The sequence below is a fragment of the Podarcis cretensis genome, assembly GCF_951804945.1.
Source record: "Podarcis cretensis genome assembly, chromosome: 10".
Lineage (NCBI taxonomy): Eukaryota > Metazoa > Chordata > Lepidosauria > Squamata > Lacertidae > Podarcis > Podarcis cretensis.
In genome coordinates this window covers 34,783,001-34,798,721 of record NC_137179.1, presented here as the reverse complement: position 1 = coordinate 34,798,721, position 15,721 = coordinate 34,783,001, and the positions used below count along the sequence as shown (strand labels likewise).

Here is a 15,721-nt window from a genome sequence, read left to right as displayed (position 1 = left end):
ATAGGTACCGTTCCAGCGGGAAGGTAAATGGCGTTTCCGTGCACTGCTCTGGTTCGCCAGAAGCGGCTTAGTCATGCTGGCCACATGACCCAGAGGCTGTACGCCGGCTCCCTCGGCCAATAAAGCGAGATGAGCGCCACAACTCCAGAGTCGGCCACGACTGGACCTAATGGTCAGGGGTCCCTTTACCTTTACCTTTAACTTTGGAGATGATGTGTTTTTGTGCCCTGCAGGTCAAAAGAGATGAAGAGCACAAGCTTGTGAAATCTAAGGTTGTGAATGATGAAGAGGTTGTTCGGGTTCCACTTGCTTTTGCAATGGTCAAGCTGATGCAGACTCTTCCCCAAGATGTCATGGAAGAGAATTTGCCAAGGTATGTACAGTCTTTCCTAGTGAATATTAAGTTCCATATGGTGAAAATCACCTAGGGATATATATAGACATAGCGCATATGGGGAGGATGCATACATGCATATATAGGATAAATATTGTACAAACCTGTTGGGGTGATAATTTAAGCTTGTGTTTGGTTCTCTTCTGTTTTGCTTCTTTGTTGGCTCCAGCATCCTCCTGAAAGTCTGCTCCCTTCTGAGGAACAGAGCACAGGAAATACGGGATATTGCACGCAACACCCTGATGAAAATAATGGAGGCTTTGGGGGCACAGTATCTGCAATATGTCTTAAAAGAGATGCAGTCAACCCTTGTCCATGGTTACCAGGTATAGTGCTGGCTTTCTTTTTCTTCCGCCTTCCTATTGGATAGGAGGAGGAGGCGCTTAAGGACAGAGGACATTATAGCTCCTTAGCCCTACTCCCTGAACTCACGATCTGCAGTGGGCTCTCCTGCCTAATTGACAGCAACACCAGGCAAGCAGAAAGCAGAATCAGTTGAGAAGTTGGGTCCAAGCTCAGGCAGTTGGAAGAAATGCTGGATTGTATCGAAGATTAATTTAGTAGGTAACAGTAGTGGGTGGGGGGGACGGCTGAAAGCACTATAGCAATCTTCCTAATATCATTCCAGTTGTGTACGTGTGTCATTCTTTTATTAGTTATCCTTTTAATTAACAAACACAGAGTTACTTGATTTCTTTTGCTCATGTAGGTCCACGTGTTGACTTTCACAGTCCACCTCTTGCTGAAGAGCCTCGCCAGCAATCGACTTCAAGTGGGAGACTTGGATCCCTGCGTAGAACTTATGACCGAAGTAAGTTCTTTGAAAGCGACGTTTGCTGCGTGCGGAAAATGCCAAGCGTAAAAGGAGCTCATTTCAGAGATGTCACTGCAATCGGGAACTTACAGCTCCAGTTCCTGTAATACCTGGATGGAGAGAGGATGGTGGTTGGTTGGGTGATACCAAACCGTTGTAATACTAGGTCCTCTTCCTTCTTGACTAGTTGCACATTTTATCAGATCTTTTGTTTCTTAAAGGGAACACTCCTATTCCTAGTCAGAACATGGGTCCATCAGGTCAATATTGTCTGCACTGACTTGCAGCAGCTCCCCAAGGTTTCAACCAGGGAACTCTCCTAGCCCTATCTGTCAATGCTGGGGGTTGGACCTGAGACCTCCTGGGTGCAAAGCAGATGCTGTAGGAACTGAGCTCATCCCTTGCCCCTAAAGATGAACATGTTGGACCTTTCGTTATTCCTGTCCGAAAAGGTGGATGCAAAATTATAACTGCTGCTCTACTGCTACTTACTGTTAACACTTTCCTCCGTGTCTTCTGAAAAGATTTTCAACCACGAACTGTTTGGGGAAGTTGCAGAGGAGAAAGAGGTGAAAGGCATAGTTTCCAAAGTCATGGAGGCTCGCAGAAGCAAGAGCTATGATTCTTATGAAATCCTTGGCAAGTACATAGGGAAGGACCAAGTGACTAAGCTCATTCTTCCATTGAAAGAGGTAAGATATATTTTCTCTCTCCAAAAGAGAAATTTGGCAGTGGCATGATAAACTACTAAAATATGGAAGAATAATGGGAGGACAGACTGTGACACAATGAAACATTTTTATGGGATCATGCTACCGATATAGAAAGAGATGTGTTATTTTAGCATGGTATATAGACTTTGCAAACATAATGAGGTGTCTTTCCGAAATCAACAGCATATGGTCTAAGAAGGATCTGTAACACCAGGGTTTCCGTTTTAAGGTGGCTTTTCTAATGTCCACTTGCAGATTTTAGAGAATACTACAAGCCTAAAGATGTCTCGGAAGGTACATGAAACTTTACGCCGCATCGTTTCTGGATTGATAATGAACACAGCAATGAGTGCAGAAACCATCCTTCTACTCAGCCATGGACTGATTAGTGAAAATCTACCACTGTTAACAGAGAAAGCAAAGTGAGTTTGTAGAAAGTTAATTCAAATCCAGTTGTCTTCTGCTTGCTAGGATGATCAAATTGGCCACATTTACTCACAGAAGTATGTTGGACCCATTTTTCCAGGATTGCTCCTCTGTCACAAAGACTACTACTTGCAAGCCATATGTTGTGAAGTAGTGTCATTAAAGTCCCAGGCTTGCATTATTATTATATTTATTTATTTATTTATTTATTTATTTATTTATTTATTTATTTATTATTATTTTTATTATTTATACCCCGCCCATCTGGCTGGGCTTCCCCAGCCACTCTGGGCGGCATCCAAAAGAATATTAAAATACTGTGATACATCAAATATTAAAAGCTTCCCTAAACAGGGCTGCCGTCAGATGTCTTCTAAAAGTCTGGTAGTTGTTGTTCTCTTTGACATCTGGTGGGAGGGCGTTCCACAGGGCGGGTGCCACCACAAAGAAGGCCCTCTGCCTGGTTCCCTGTAACTTGGCTTCTCACAGTGAGGGAACCGCCAGAAGGCCCTTGGTGCTGGACCTCAGTGTCCGGGTAGAACGATGGGGGTGGAGACGCTCCTTCAGATATACTGGCCTTGATTTTCAGTCACTCATGAAGTTTTGATTCAATGTAGTTTTGAACCAATGGATCCAAGTTACAAGAAAGGAGATTCTTTGCAGGAGGTTGGACTGTAGATGACCCTTGGGAGACTCTTGCAACTCTTCAATTCTAAGATTCTCCTCTTGGCTCAGTGTGATGTCTGTTCTCGGCCCAGATGAATTAAGGCCTTAATTCTAGCTGAAAAGTTTGTTTTGTTTTCAGAACCAAAGCTCCTGTTCCTCCAGATCCTCGTTTGCAACCAAAGAGCTGCCTCTTGCTTCCACCAGCTCCAGTTCGAGGAGGGCAGAAGGCACCTGTGAGCAGCAAGACAAACATGCACATTCTGGTTGAATCAGGGCTACGGGTATGTAAGAGGTGCCCTGTGTGCTTAAAAATGAAATCAAAACATATTTCTTTATGCTTCAGTGCAGGAATATTTTGGGGGGGGGGAAACATAGCTGTGCTCTAATCAATTTAATACTTCTTGTTTCCTTCATCTGATTGGGGTGGGTAGTATAGAATATACTCCTCTGACCACTCTAGCCATGCCCAACATCAATTCATAAGGGATGGCAGTAATGCTCATCTTGCCCTCATCTCCAGCTTGTGAAAAGTTTGAGGCAGTGGGTCAATTCAGACATAATGTTCCTTTTTGTCCAACCTGTGGTTGGGAGGATTAGGATGATTTTTGTTGTGCTCACATGTTTCTTCCAACCCTTGCACGTTCTAACTTCATTCTTTATTATCAGTTTAGTGACAAACCACATTTCACCATTACGTTGAAACTGGGTAAACTATAGCTTGCAATAACTTTAGTTTGCCAATGTAGGTGTTTGCTGTTAAACAGGAAGTGAGAGGAACACAGGGCACAGAGGAAGGTTGGGGAGAGGAGTGAGGATGAGTGCACTGGCTTATTTCATGTAGAAAAATGTGGTTATGGAGATTTACTGCTTTATAGTGCACTTTCCCCATTGGGACTGTAGGGAGATTTTCTTAGGTAGGCATGGAGCCATGAATGAGCAGCATAGAGTTGACATTGAGGGGTGGTGAGAATCTTTTTCTCCATCGATTTACCCCATGCCTCTGATCCTTCATGTGTTTCTCAGGTCTTAATTTAAAAGCTGTATTTCCAAGATATCACTGAAATTGTATAGCATGTCAGTTATCTTCTGAAGCCTTTGGCTGCTAACAACCCGAGGTTGCCCTTGATATATGCTATAAGCTGCCCAGAGTGGCTGGGAAAACCCAGTTGGATGGGTGGGGTATAAATATAATTATTATTATTATTATTATTATTATTATTATTATTAGTCTTCTTTTAAACAATTTGGTTTTTCAGATCTATTACCCCTTTGAATTTATGCATTTAATTCCAAGCACTTATTTCCTATTACAGCTACTGCACATGAGTCTGAAGAGGTCCAAAATAAATTCCTCAGATGATCACACTTTAGAAATGTTGGATCCTTTCGTTCAGCTGCTTGTCGACTGCCTTCACTCCACAGATGTTAAGGTAGGATTCTGAACTCAGTGAAATAGCTCTAACCTCTGCAATGCTGGCAGATGGCAAAGTTCAGCCTGGGCCAAAATTCTTCATTCTGTCACTAAGATCAATGAAGGAACTGGGGGGAAATTCTAACTTTCAAATACTGATTACTTAGAATCCAGTAAAGATCATTGAGACTTATTTTCCTGGTTTCTTAACTGACATCAAACCATGTTTCTGCAGTGCAGGTGTAATGGGGAACTCTGGTTTAATACGAACCAGAGTTCCCTATTACACCTGCGCTGCAGAAATATCATTTAATACAAACCAGAGTCTTTGCACCAAAGTAGAAGCATAATAGGAGGTGGGTGAAGAAGTTGCACTTGACATTGACACTTGCTCCTGAGTCTTGAAGACTGTCGACATCAATGTGAATTGCCACTCAAGAGTGGATTGTGTGGCGGGCATTGGGAAAAGTGGCATCCCTCACATGATCAAAAAGCTCAAGAATTCCAGTTTCAAGGGATTTGTGGCTGGTACAAAACATTTCTATATACCCACCTAGCTTTTTTTCTTAATTCATATGTTCTCTTTGCAGGTGATTACTGGCTCTCTCCAGTCCCTTCTGTGGGTCTTAAAGTTCCCATTGCCGGCAGTAGACAAGAATATAGAGCAGCTAATCGAGAGGCTTTTCGTTCTGCTGAAAGACTTTGCCAAGCCAGGAGCTGCTAAAGGCCAGAATTTTCATTTGGTTGTAAATTGTTTCAAAGTAAGTTATAACTAGTAGAACAGCTCAATGTTGATCTTTCAGTGTGCTTTTCTTCCAGACTCATGGCCCTGTGTGACATGGATGATTGGTGTGATAGAAAAGGGACTTCAGACACCTTTAGATCTGCAAATTGTTTTGAAAAAATTGTGTTCACAGAACTTTTTTTTATAAAAAAGGCTTTTATCTGTGCAGTGATCCTCAGAAGCTGGGAACTGTGCAGCTCCCTAATTAGAATATCCAAGGGGACTGTAGGTGGCGATGACCCATTCTCTGTAATGGTCTGACCCACACATTGTGTAGAAGTTCCATTGCTGTGCGGTTTCGGAGATTCAAAATCACACTGCATAGACACTTATCCTTGGTATCAAAATGAGACGGCCATGTAGCATTTTGTCACCACCCATATTTTCAGTAAAAACAAAGGTTTACAAAACTTGCACATTCTAAGGTTCCAAAGTAGCATCATGCCATTGTAAAACGATCAGGTAAAACCATGTCGGTAAAACAAGTACATTGCTGCAATAAATAAAAGTTTGTGGTGAAATGGTTAAAAAGTCTTAACATTCCCTCCCCCATAAAGTGGTTCCCACCAATCTGACCTCTAAGTAGGGGAACAGTGAGCCCAGAGCCTTGTCTACAGATTTTACGGCATAGCCCTATGAGGTTCCATTGTTTTTTAATGGGGCTTATTCCCTAGTAAATGTTTTAGATTGCAGCCCGAATGGGTAGGGAGGTGATGATCACACAACACCTGTAGAGAGCGCCCTACAAACTCTCAGGGGACTTTGAATCTTGTAGAACATTCTGTAATGGTCATGTTCATAACGCTAAATTTTAATTACAGTGTGTAACTCTGCTTGTGAGGAATGCAAAGAGTCACATAACAGAGAAACAACTACAAGTGTTGCTTGGATATGCTGAAGAAGATATCTATGATTCATTACGACAGGCCACTGCCTTTGGCCTCTTAAAGGTATCGCTTGCACTGTAACAAGTTGTCTTTTAAGAATCATTTGTTGAAATGGAAATGGAAGTCTCAAATCTTTTTCCGAGCGTATAAAGCTGGTAGTTTTGTTTTGGGCAAAATTGTTTTGGGCAGATGTGTAGAAAGCTGATTAAAAACAATGAAAAAAACATGAGTTTCAAATTGTATTTAACACAATGCAGAACCCAATTATGACTCAGTCATACGTTTTTCTCTTTTCAAAAAGGCGATTGTATCCAGAAAACTGGTAGTTCCCGAAATTGATGGTGTTATGCAGAAGGTTGCAAACTTTGCTATCACAGGGCAAAATGAGCAAGTTCGAATCCAGTGCAGACAGGTTTGTAGACATTAAAGCGGGGGGGGGGGGGGGAGGGCGGGAGGCATGCTCATGCCCTTTTATCATAGCAACTGTTTTTCGTCAGCTCTCATTTTATCAATTATTTTATAGCTGGCAAGAGCACAAATTGGGTATTTTTGAGTTTTAACCAATTGTTCCTTGTTTTCTTCCACCCACTCCCCCAGATTTACCTGAAATATATTCTCGATTATCCACTTGGTAAGAAGCTGAAAACCAACCTTGAGTACATCTTTGCCCAACTCAAGTAAGTGCACAGAGATTATTGTTTATTTTCTCAATAAAGGAAAAAAATAGCAACTACAAGGCTGGGCTTTCCCCTCTGGTCAGAATGGGGACCCTCAACACAGTGTTCGCAGTAATAGAGCCATGCAGGGCCCAAGACGTTAGGATAAAACCTCAGTAGAGTATTGGAAGCAAATTATATCCTCTTTACACTGCCCATGTTCCCTCATTGGTTATGAAGTTTTGTTCTATGTTCCTGTTGACATTTTTTTTCTTTGTATATGAGCACAGGAAGCTGTGTTTTACCCGATCCAGACTCTTTACCTAGCTATGTGCTGTGTATTCTGACTGACAGTGACTCCCCAGGGTCTCAGGTGGAGGTCTTTCACAAGAAAAGTTGTCTGGAGGAAGAAAGTGGTTTGTCACATATAACATCTCAGATTCCAGTGATGACCATCATATGTATTTAACTTCTTGTTCGCATTCAGCTATTAAAGAAAAGACACAAGAACATTCTTCAAGGCCAGGTGTTTGCAAAAGCAAGGTGTAATATGAAAAGATATGCTATGCTGTGTACTTTTCTTAAATACAGCTCCTAAGTCCCAATAGATGCAAAGGAACTTAATTTCTGATTAAACATGTGTAGGATTGTGCTATTAGTGTGCCAAAAATTGTTGCAAGTCTTGAGGACACTGACCATGCTGTTCTGTTGTTGCCCTAGTTATGAATATGAGACAGGGAGAGAATCTGCTTTGGAAATGATTGCTTACCTCTTTGAAATGTTCCCCCAGGTAATGTATAACTGCATCACAAACTTCCCACCTTTACCGTATTTCAGCTTGAACCCTAGAATATGGCATTTCATATAAGACATTAAGGCTGGATGGGAGGTATTCCCATTGAATTTGGCAGGATTTACTTTTGAGAAAACATGTATAGGATATGGGGCGCGGCTCCTGAGCGTGTTGCTGTGTTGCCTTTTCAGAGTATGCTGGCATTGCTGAGGACAAATACGGCCTGCATGGATTGAATTTCATGTTCATTTTTCTTTCTTTGCCACATTTGTAACTGCCCTTCTTACAAAGGGTTTGAGGAAGCATACATGCTGCTCATCCACTTTAACTATCGCAACAACCCTGTGATGATGTAGATTAGGCTGAGGATTCAGGCCTGGGTGGATGCACTTGGGAGATGCCTGAGCCTTGTGCCCATGTGGTCCACCCTCATATTTCCCCCTCCTCTTTGCTGCACTGTGTTTCTGAGTAAAGGAACTGCTGTTTCCCAATTTGTCCAACTTGGGAAATGAAACAAGACCTAAAACCATGGTTTGGAGTTTCACAGTTTGGAATTAGCAGGAATCTGCGATTAATCAACCCAGGAAGACTTCAGTCACAGGGCAGCAAGGGGGTGGAGCTCATGAGCCCCAAGGCTTGTACATACCTTGACTCCAGAAGCTGAGGGGCACCTGGACTGGCCACAGATTAGGCCAGAGTCACCCAATGAGCTTCATGGCTGAATGGAAATATTATTTGCAGTCTCCCTTCCCCCTCTCCCCACTTTACCAACCTGCATTTCAGCTCAGTATTCATATAACCAGTAACTGTACACTACTCTCAACACTTGTCTAGACAAGCAGCTAGCCCTAGCACAGAACCAGAAGCAGGTCTGATTGCTTTGCCAGGTTTACAGGGTGGTGTGGTGGTTGGATACCAGCATTTTTCATGTAGTCTAGAGATTGCCAACAAACAAGCTTACTGACTTCCCCTTTCTTCTTTTCAGGGTTTACTGCACCAATTTTGTGGGCTTTTCTTTGTCCCACTATGTATGATGATTGTAAACGACGATTCAGCAAAGTGCAAAAAGATGTCAGCTCTGGCAGTCAAAGGTCTCCTCAGTAAGATTAGCCCTGGAAACCGAGACCTGATGTTTTCCCTGCTCACCTCATGGTTCAAGAGTGACAAGGTACCGCTTACAGCAGTAGTTTGACTACTGTCCTGTACAGAAGTTTTTGCTAGATGAATGAAAACGAGAGAATGTCAAGAGGTGAATCCTCTGGAGGAGAGATTGTGTTCCGTTAACTTTCATTTGCTGGTGGAGCCTTCATAACTGGGCCAATTTCTTGTGGGGTTCAAGAATTATGGCTGGCTGTGTGGTTGAGAAGGCAGTTGTGCCCACTATCTTGGGAAATCTCTTCTGCAGAGATCCTAACTTACTTCCTTCCTTACTTCCATCCACAAAAATCTCCACTAATATGATGTTGCTCCTTCCTAACAGCGTGTGCACAAGAGGCTAGCTGCTCATGCCTGTGGAACATTTGTTGAAGCTGAAGGAATTGAATTTGAAAAAAGGCTTGGGACCATTCTCCCAATTATCGAGAAAGAAATACATCCTTCAGATTTTAAAGATGTAAGTCATTAATTGGGGCTGTTCCTGGTAGGCTGCCAGTTTGTAGAGTGAAAGTAGATCTTTGGCTCCATAAGTATGTTGATGGTCTCTCTATCCTTTCCCCACCTACCCAGTGGTGCAGTGAAATAAAATTTTAAGATTCTTTCAAATTATTTTTATAACTAAAACCATTACATGTGAAAAAACCTATACATATTCATATCCTTATTTTCATAACAAGATATATATACCAATAAATGTTTCAACTTCAAAACAAGGAGAAAAAACATTAACACTCAAATAACAAGGTGTCATTGCAATATTTTACAAATTCATTTTATTTTGACTATTCCACCACTAGATGGTATTCAAGATTTGCTTTGTAGTAGCTTTGGTTACACAAATAAAAAATAAAAATAGTTCCAACTCAGAGAAGACCCATTGGAATTAATGGACATAACTTAGTACTGCTTATTAATTTCAGTGGGTCTGCTCTTAGTAAATCATAGTTGAATACCACAGTCTATTTCAATGTTGTAAAATTAGGCAGTTGACTGTTTGCAAAGTCAAAATGAGCAAGTGTTGTTTGGTTGCATTTTATATTTAGCCACAATTATTTAAATTGAAACTTCTTCACTGTTCATACACTGATGGCTTTTCAGGGTGTCATTCTTTCACTGTCCCTTTTTGAAGGTTGCAGAAGAGACTGAAGAAAAGGCTGCCGACAGACTGCTGTTCAGCTTTCTAACTTTGATCAGCAAACTAATCAAGGAATGCAATATTATTGAACTAAATAAACACAATGAGATTCTGAGCAACATTTGGGGTTAGTAGTTCTGTCATATTATATTGCTCTTGAAACCTTTGGCACTTTATGGATCTGTAATGCCTAGGGCGCTACTCACCTGAAGAAAAATGAGTTGTGTACAATGGCTTTTTAGGTTGTCTAACCTCTAGGTTACATTTCTGCAGTGCATTTTATGTAGGGCTGCCTCTGAAGGCAGTTCAGAAACATCGGCTGGTGCAGAATTTGACAGCCAGGTTGCTCACTGGGGCAAGACACTTTGAGTATATCACACTGATTCTGGCCCGACTGCTCTGGCTGCCAGTTAGTTTCTGGGCTCAATTCAGAGTGTGGATTTTGACCTATAAATCCTTAAACAGTTCAGAACAGCAGTACTTCAAGGACCACCGCCCCCCATATGAACAGACTGAGGCCCTTATTCATGTGCCTCCTCCCCAAGAGGTCTAGAGAGTAGCAACACTGCCTTTTCTGCAGTGGCTCCTCATTTGTGGAACGCTCTCCCCCGGGAGGCTCACCTGACACCTTCTTTAGACATCTCTAGGTGCCAGGCAAAAACATTCCTCTTCAATCAGGCCTTTGTAATGTGTTTGTGGGAGGGGAGGGTTATTAGTTTGTGGGTTTTTTGTATTTTGAACTGCCCTGAGATCTTGGGATGAAAGGCGATATATTGATGATTGATTGATTGAATAAATAATAATCCTCTGTGTACGAATAGGTACAGTTAAAGCCTATTTCTCTCTATTTCTGAAGGTCATGTGCAGTCTCATTTATGGTACCCTCACAGCTGGGTGTGGTCGACGTCTGCTCAGATTTTTGGCTTGCTGTTTGCTGCTCACAAGCCAGAGGAACTTGTTAACAAATGGAGTAAAAGAAAGCTGGAAAAGAGTCAAGAAAGTACTATAGAGCCACCGGCAACTACCTTCTTAACAGAAGAACTAGACAAAAAGGTTAACATTGCCCTCCTAAATCGCCTTTATTGCATTGATACACATTTCAATTTCCCATTAGATGGCAGAAACAAAAATGAACATTAGTTTCAATGTCATGATAGAGCTTCACATAATTGTGTCTCTTTTTGTCTCTTAATATTTATACTTCTTAGGGAGAGCAGTTTCTTCACACAGTCAGTTCAGCCCTTTCATGCTTCTCTGTGTTTCAGAATGATTGTAACTTTTCTTTACTTTTACAGATGAAAACACTTGCTTTAGCATTCTGTCATCAATTGAAGTCCAAATTTTTAGATCCATGTCTTGGAGAACAGGTGAGTAACTATGTAAGGTTTTTGGCAGATTTCCCCCCCCACATTTTGGGATACGCGTGTTGAAATAGCACACAATTGAAAGAGGCAGCTGAAGACATTCTGGTGCCTGGAGCATAAAGTCAAATTAGCACTCCCTAAAGCAGAGGTTTTGAGCCCACGGCTCCCTTGACCAACAACATTCTTTCTGTGGCTCCCCTGTGGGGCTCAGGAGCCCAGTTATGTCACCCCTTGCCTGCAGGGCTGAACACCCTCCCTTGTGGACTGTTCCCTCAGCCTCCTCTCCTCTCCCCTCTTCTTGGGAGTCCTCCAGGCAGCCCCTTTCCCTGAGATGCTCCCCCTGCTCCAAAGAGTGGTGCCTTCTCACTCTGCCCCACAGGGGCCTGGGAAAAGGATGCCCCCAGTCTTAGTGGCCCAAAGGAGATTGGCCAAAAGTAAATGTGAGTCCAGCACCTTACCTTGGGAGTCAGCAGTGGCAGCATGCCATGACTGGTGGAATGTCACCTTGTGATGTCATGAAAGTGGGCCTTCCCTTCTTAAACATGTACTGAAAACTAACTTGTTTAATCAGGTTTTCCCTAACATTACTGATCACACCACTCAGTACTTCTCGTGTTTTGCTTGGATTTTTATTGCATTCTGATACTACATATTTACTTGCTGTGAATGGTTTTAAGATTATAATTTGTGCAAAGCTTTTAAGGTACATCAGTACAGAGCAGCTGAAGCTATAATTATGCAGGCATACAGTGCAGCTGAAGACCAAGTGGGAGCTACTGTTCCACAGTGATTTATTTCCACAACGTAGAATTGGGATACTCTTCCATTTGATGCTTAATTTGGGTGTGTGTGATGACTGATGCCTACCATATAAATGAATGTGCCACTCTTTCATTGAAACGGCTCTTCTTGGTGCTCTTTTCCTATCTTGTGTGTGCATTCTTGGCTGTAGTAATTACATTATTTTTTTAAAGATCAAGTGCCATGGTGGCTGTATATTAGTTAGGGCCACCAGGGTGTTGAACCCTAGGCTTTTGGGGGGGCCACACATGAAGGGATTTTCAAACACCTGTTAACTAGTCCACAATTACATAGCTGTTGTATGACCCAAGTGGAAAAAGTTTGATAGGCCTGATTTTAAAAACCCTTTTTAAAAAATAGTCTTTGGATAACTTTGTATTTTATATCTGTGCTTTATATTTAAGGTTGTGAAGAATCTACTTTTTGTGGCCAAAGTACTGTACCTTATGGCTCCTCCAGAAGATGGCAAAGAAATTAGTGGTGAGGTGGGCCAGGAAGCTGAGGATCAAGAAGACTCTGGAGAAGATGTTGAAAACGAGACTTCAACCATGGAGGCAAAAGACGACAAAGAGAAAAGCAGCCCAGCCACACTGCTGTGGGTGATGAAAAGACTCTTGGCATTGGCCTCACGTGAAGCTGCATATTCACCCAAGGACCCCTTAAAGGTTTGTATGTTTTTCAGAGAGAACAATTTTACTTTCACAAATAATGCTTTCCACTTTGACAATAGTTTCAGGATCTCAGATAGACAAGTGCAAAGGTGTCAGTGCAAATGGTACAAAATGTAGCCCGTGAACAGCACATCACAGCTTAAATGAAGTAGGGCTAAGAAACTGCAAGCAGACCCTTTGTTAGACCTAAACATGAAAACCATGAGCAGAGATTATTTTATTTTTAAAAAACCAAATGCCAGTGGTCTGTAGAGTTGTATAACATGAGACCTATTTTCCGAGTTTCTGGAAAAAGTAAGTCACTAGTAATTAGGTCCTTAACAGTATTTTCCTTTGCAGACTGGTCATGTGACCAAATGTATGTGTCTTTTCAGAGAACCTGCATCTTTAAATTCCTTGGTGCCATTGCAGTAGATCTTGGGAAAGACAGGGTGAAACCATACCTTCCTACAATCATAGCCCCTCTATACCGAGAACTCAGCAGTACCTATGCAGATCAAGGTAAGAGAGTTGTCATACTCAGCTGTTTGGTGAGACTGTCTCCCCTCCCCTCCTCTCCTTTAAGTAGGAGGTCTTCCTGTACCAAAAGGTCAGTTGTCTTGCATCATCATAATTACACAGCATAAGAAAAAGGAACAGAAAATGCTGGCATCCATGACGGATGCTTTAGATCAGGGGTGGGAAACCACTTGGTCCCATAAGACAGATTATCCCAAACTGTACCCGTCACCATCATGTGCTGGTGAGAGCAAGCCTGCTGGGGTTGGCTGTGCTACCGAGTTTCCCATGGGAGTCACAGTAGTATAGCCAACCCCTTGCCTAAAGTGCAACATGGGGGATTCCAAGCCCAGCAGATTGGGAGTGGGGGTGACAGAGCTGATCCCTGCAGAAAGCAGGCTTGGAGTCAAGTCTTGCTTGGTTTGGCTTTTCTTTTATAGCATGGTTTGCCAGTTCCCCACCCCTGCTTTAGGGACTTAAGATGATGTTTCAGCTGTGCAGTGTTTCTGTCCTACGCTTACCTGAATGGCCCTTTCTGAATGGTGGAGTGGGCATGTGGTCCTCATTTTTCTTTGGCGCAGTTGGAAGCTTTAGCTTCCATTTAAATTAGTTGCAATTTGCTGTGCCGACTGAACCCTGACAAACAGCTGCTAACCTTCACTAAGGTTTCTCCATACAAACCAGCTTGTTTCAACTAACCATTTAACTATGGGTTTGGGTGACATGTTAATCTAAAAGCAGATGCTTCCAGTTTCCCAACAGGAGGGGTGACTTGCACATGCCTACGTATTGTTGGAATGCAACATGTGCCCACAAGAGAGAATGGGGCGTTATATATAGACCTTCTGTAGCACTTGAAGACACTTCTGAGTATTCAAAATCATGTTATCTTTGCTAGATCCAACTCTGAAGAATCTTTCCCAAGAAATCATAGAGCTTTTGAAGAAATTGGTTGGGTTGGAAACCTTTTCACTTGCGTTTGCTTCTGTGCAAAAGCAAGCCAGTCAGAAGAGAGCTATCCGGAAGAAACAAAGAGCCCTGGAGGTTAGTGTTTGACTTTAGTTTTACTCGCATTTGCTTTAAAATGTTCAGCTTATCCAATGGCAGGGAAACTTTTATTGAAACCAGGCAACTTCAGAATGTATAGGGGAAACGTGAACATGATGACTTTTATTTGTTTTCTGATTAGGCTGTTGCTAATCCTGACATTGCTGCCAAGAAGAAGTTGAAGAGACACAAGAATAAAATTGAAGCAAAGAAGAGAAAAATAGAATTTCTGCGGCCTGGTTACAAAGCAAAAAAACCAAGAAGCCATGCGTTAAAAGACTTGGCAATGGTGGAGTGAAACACTATCACATGACTCCCATTATAAATGTTCCGTGCTGTACAGAACATGAGAAAACAACTGCTGCAGCAGGTGCTCTTCCCTGCCAGACTCATTTAGAGGATGTTTCAACATAAAACAGTATAAAATATACTATAAAATAGTATATACTAAGAAGCACAGCAGGGAAGAACAACCTCTTGCAGAGACAAAAAAACCAGCTCTCTTATGGATTACTAATTATTTATTTGTAATTTTAATCTATACATAACCTATTCAACTGATGCCTTAAAATTTCTCTCCAAATGTTTCTTTAAGAGGATACATTATTAAGGCTGAGCCTTTCAGGGCTCTATAGCTCACTGTAGAGTGATGTACAGTTTGTGGTAATACAGTGTTTTTTTCTAATTAAATGTGTTCAACGAGCCTTTGAAATATTTTCTCCTATGTGTGATTAACTTGAGCTTGGGTGATTTGAACCCTTGTTCAATCCTCCTCATGGAGATGCATTTTTACGTGTTGGTATCATGACAAAGTGCTGCTACTCTTTCCATTGGCCCTGTAGCGGAAGGCCTATGCTTTTCAACCCTTGTGTTGATTGCTATGGAGAAATGTAGCTTTTAAAAAACCGAACTGAACAATTGCTGAAGGAGATACAGTACCCAACAAGGTAAATTATACCATGGAGACATGTGGTAACACCCCTCTTTCTCCTAGTTTTAAACTCAAATTAGGTTTTTAAAAAGCCACCTGGTTGTCAAGTACAGTGATTCCTTCTGTAGCTTTCGGCTAGCAATTTATAGGAAAGTCTCCAGATCTAAAGTGAACCACTGACTTAGGTGCTTTCCACTTGCCTCACTTAAAATATTTCAGGATACATAGCTTCCCTCAAATCACAACTGAGTCCATGCAGCCCTCAATACATTAAATAAGCATATTCAAATACCTGCAGAACTTCCTGGTTAACTCTGAACCTGCCTTCTCTCCACAACAGCTCCATTTCCAAGTATATATATATCTTGAAGGTTTTCCTTCACAGGTTACACTGCAAGCAAAATACTTAACTGCCCAGGGTTCCACTATTGGTTGTAAGAAAACAAAGAACTGTATAAGCAGCACTAATAAGGGTCCCCACATTACAATCAAGTATCAAGGCTTCATCTTGCAACGGTTCTGATCCGTTGGAGAATGCCACCCAGACTACTTATTTAAGCTACTCTTAACTTCAA

The 15,721-nt window shown here is 41.9% G+C and overlaps 1 protein-coding gene across 2 annotated transcripts in view; it reads left to right on the top strand.

The window, feature by feature from the left end:
• Nucleotides 1–14,927, top strand: part of UTP20 (UTP20 small subunit processome component) — a 59,015-nt gene extending 44,088 nt beyond the window's left edge. For both annotated transcript variants that reach the window (XM_079991870.1, XM_079991869.1), the window contains exons 42-62: nucleotides 234–373; nucleotides 564–720; nucleotides 1,104–1,205; nucleotides 1,733–1,900; nucleotides 2,177–2,343; nucleotides 3,153–3,294; nucleotides 4,327–4,443; nucleotides 5,015–5,185; nucleotides 6,030–6,158; nucleotides 6,397–6,507; nucleotides 6,693–6,772; nucleotides 7,472–7,541; nucleotides 8,530–8,712; nucleotides 9,025–9,156; nucleotides 9,829–9,961; nucleotides 10,691–10,887; nucleotides 11,130–11,201; nucleotides 12,404–12,664; nucleotides 13,045–13,171; nucleotides 14,067–14,212; nucleotides 14,358–14,927. In XM_079991870.1, the coding sequence (XP_079847996.1) occupies nucleotides 234–373; nucleotides 564–720; nucleotides 1,104–1,205; nucleotides 1,733–1,900; nucleotides 2,177–2,343; nucleotides 3,153–3,294; nucleotides 4,327–4,443; nucleotides 5,015–5,185; nucleotides 6,030–6,158; nucleotides 6,397–6,507; nucleotides 6,693–6,772; nucleotides 7,472–7,541; nucleotides 8,530–8,712; nucleotides 9,025–9,156; nucleotides 9,829–9,961; nucleotides 10,691–10,887; nucleotides 11,130–11,201; nucleotides 12,404–12,664; nucleotides 13,045–13,171; nucleotides 14,067–14,212; nucleotides 14,358–14,513 (2,961 nt within the window). In that variant the 3' untranslated portion in view covers nucleotides 14,514–14,927. The remainder of the gene's footprint in view (nucleotides 1–233; nucleotides 374–563; nucleotides 721–1,103; nucleotides 1,206–1,732; nucleotides 1,901–2,176; nucleotides 2,344–3,152; nucleotides 3,295–4,326; nucleotides 4,444–5,014; nucleotides 5,186–6,029; nucleotides 6,159–6,396; nucleotides 6,508–6,692; nucleotides 6,773–7,471; nucleotides 7,542–8,529; nucleotides 8,713–9,024; nucleotides 9,157–9,828; nucleotides 9,962–10,690; nucleotides 10,888–11,129; nucleotides 11,202–12,403; nucleotides 12,665–13,044; nucleotides 13,172–14,066; nucleotides 14,213–14,357) is intronic.
• Nucleotides 14,928–15,721: the final 794 nt, after the last annotated feature.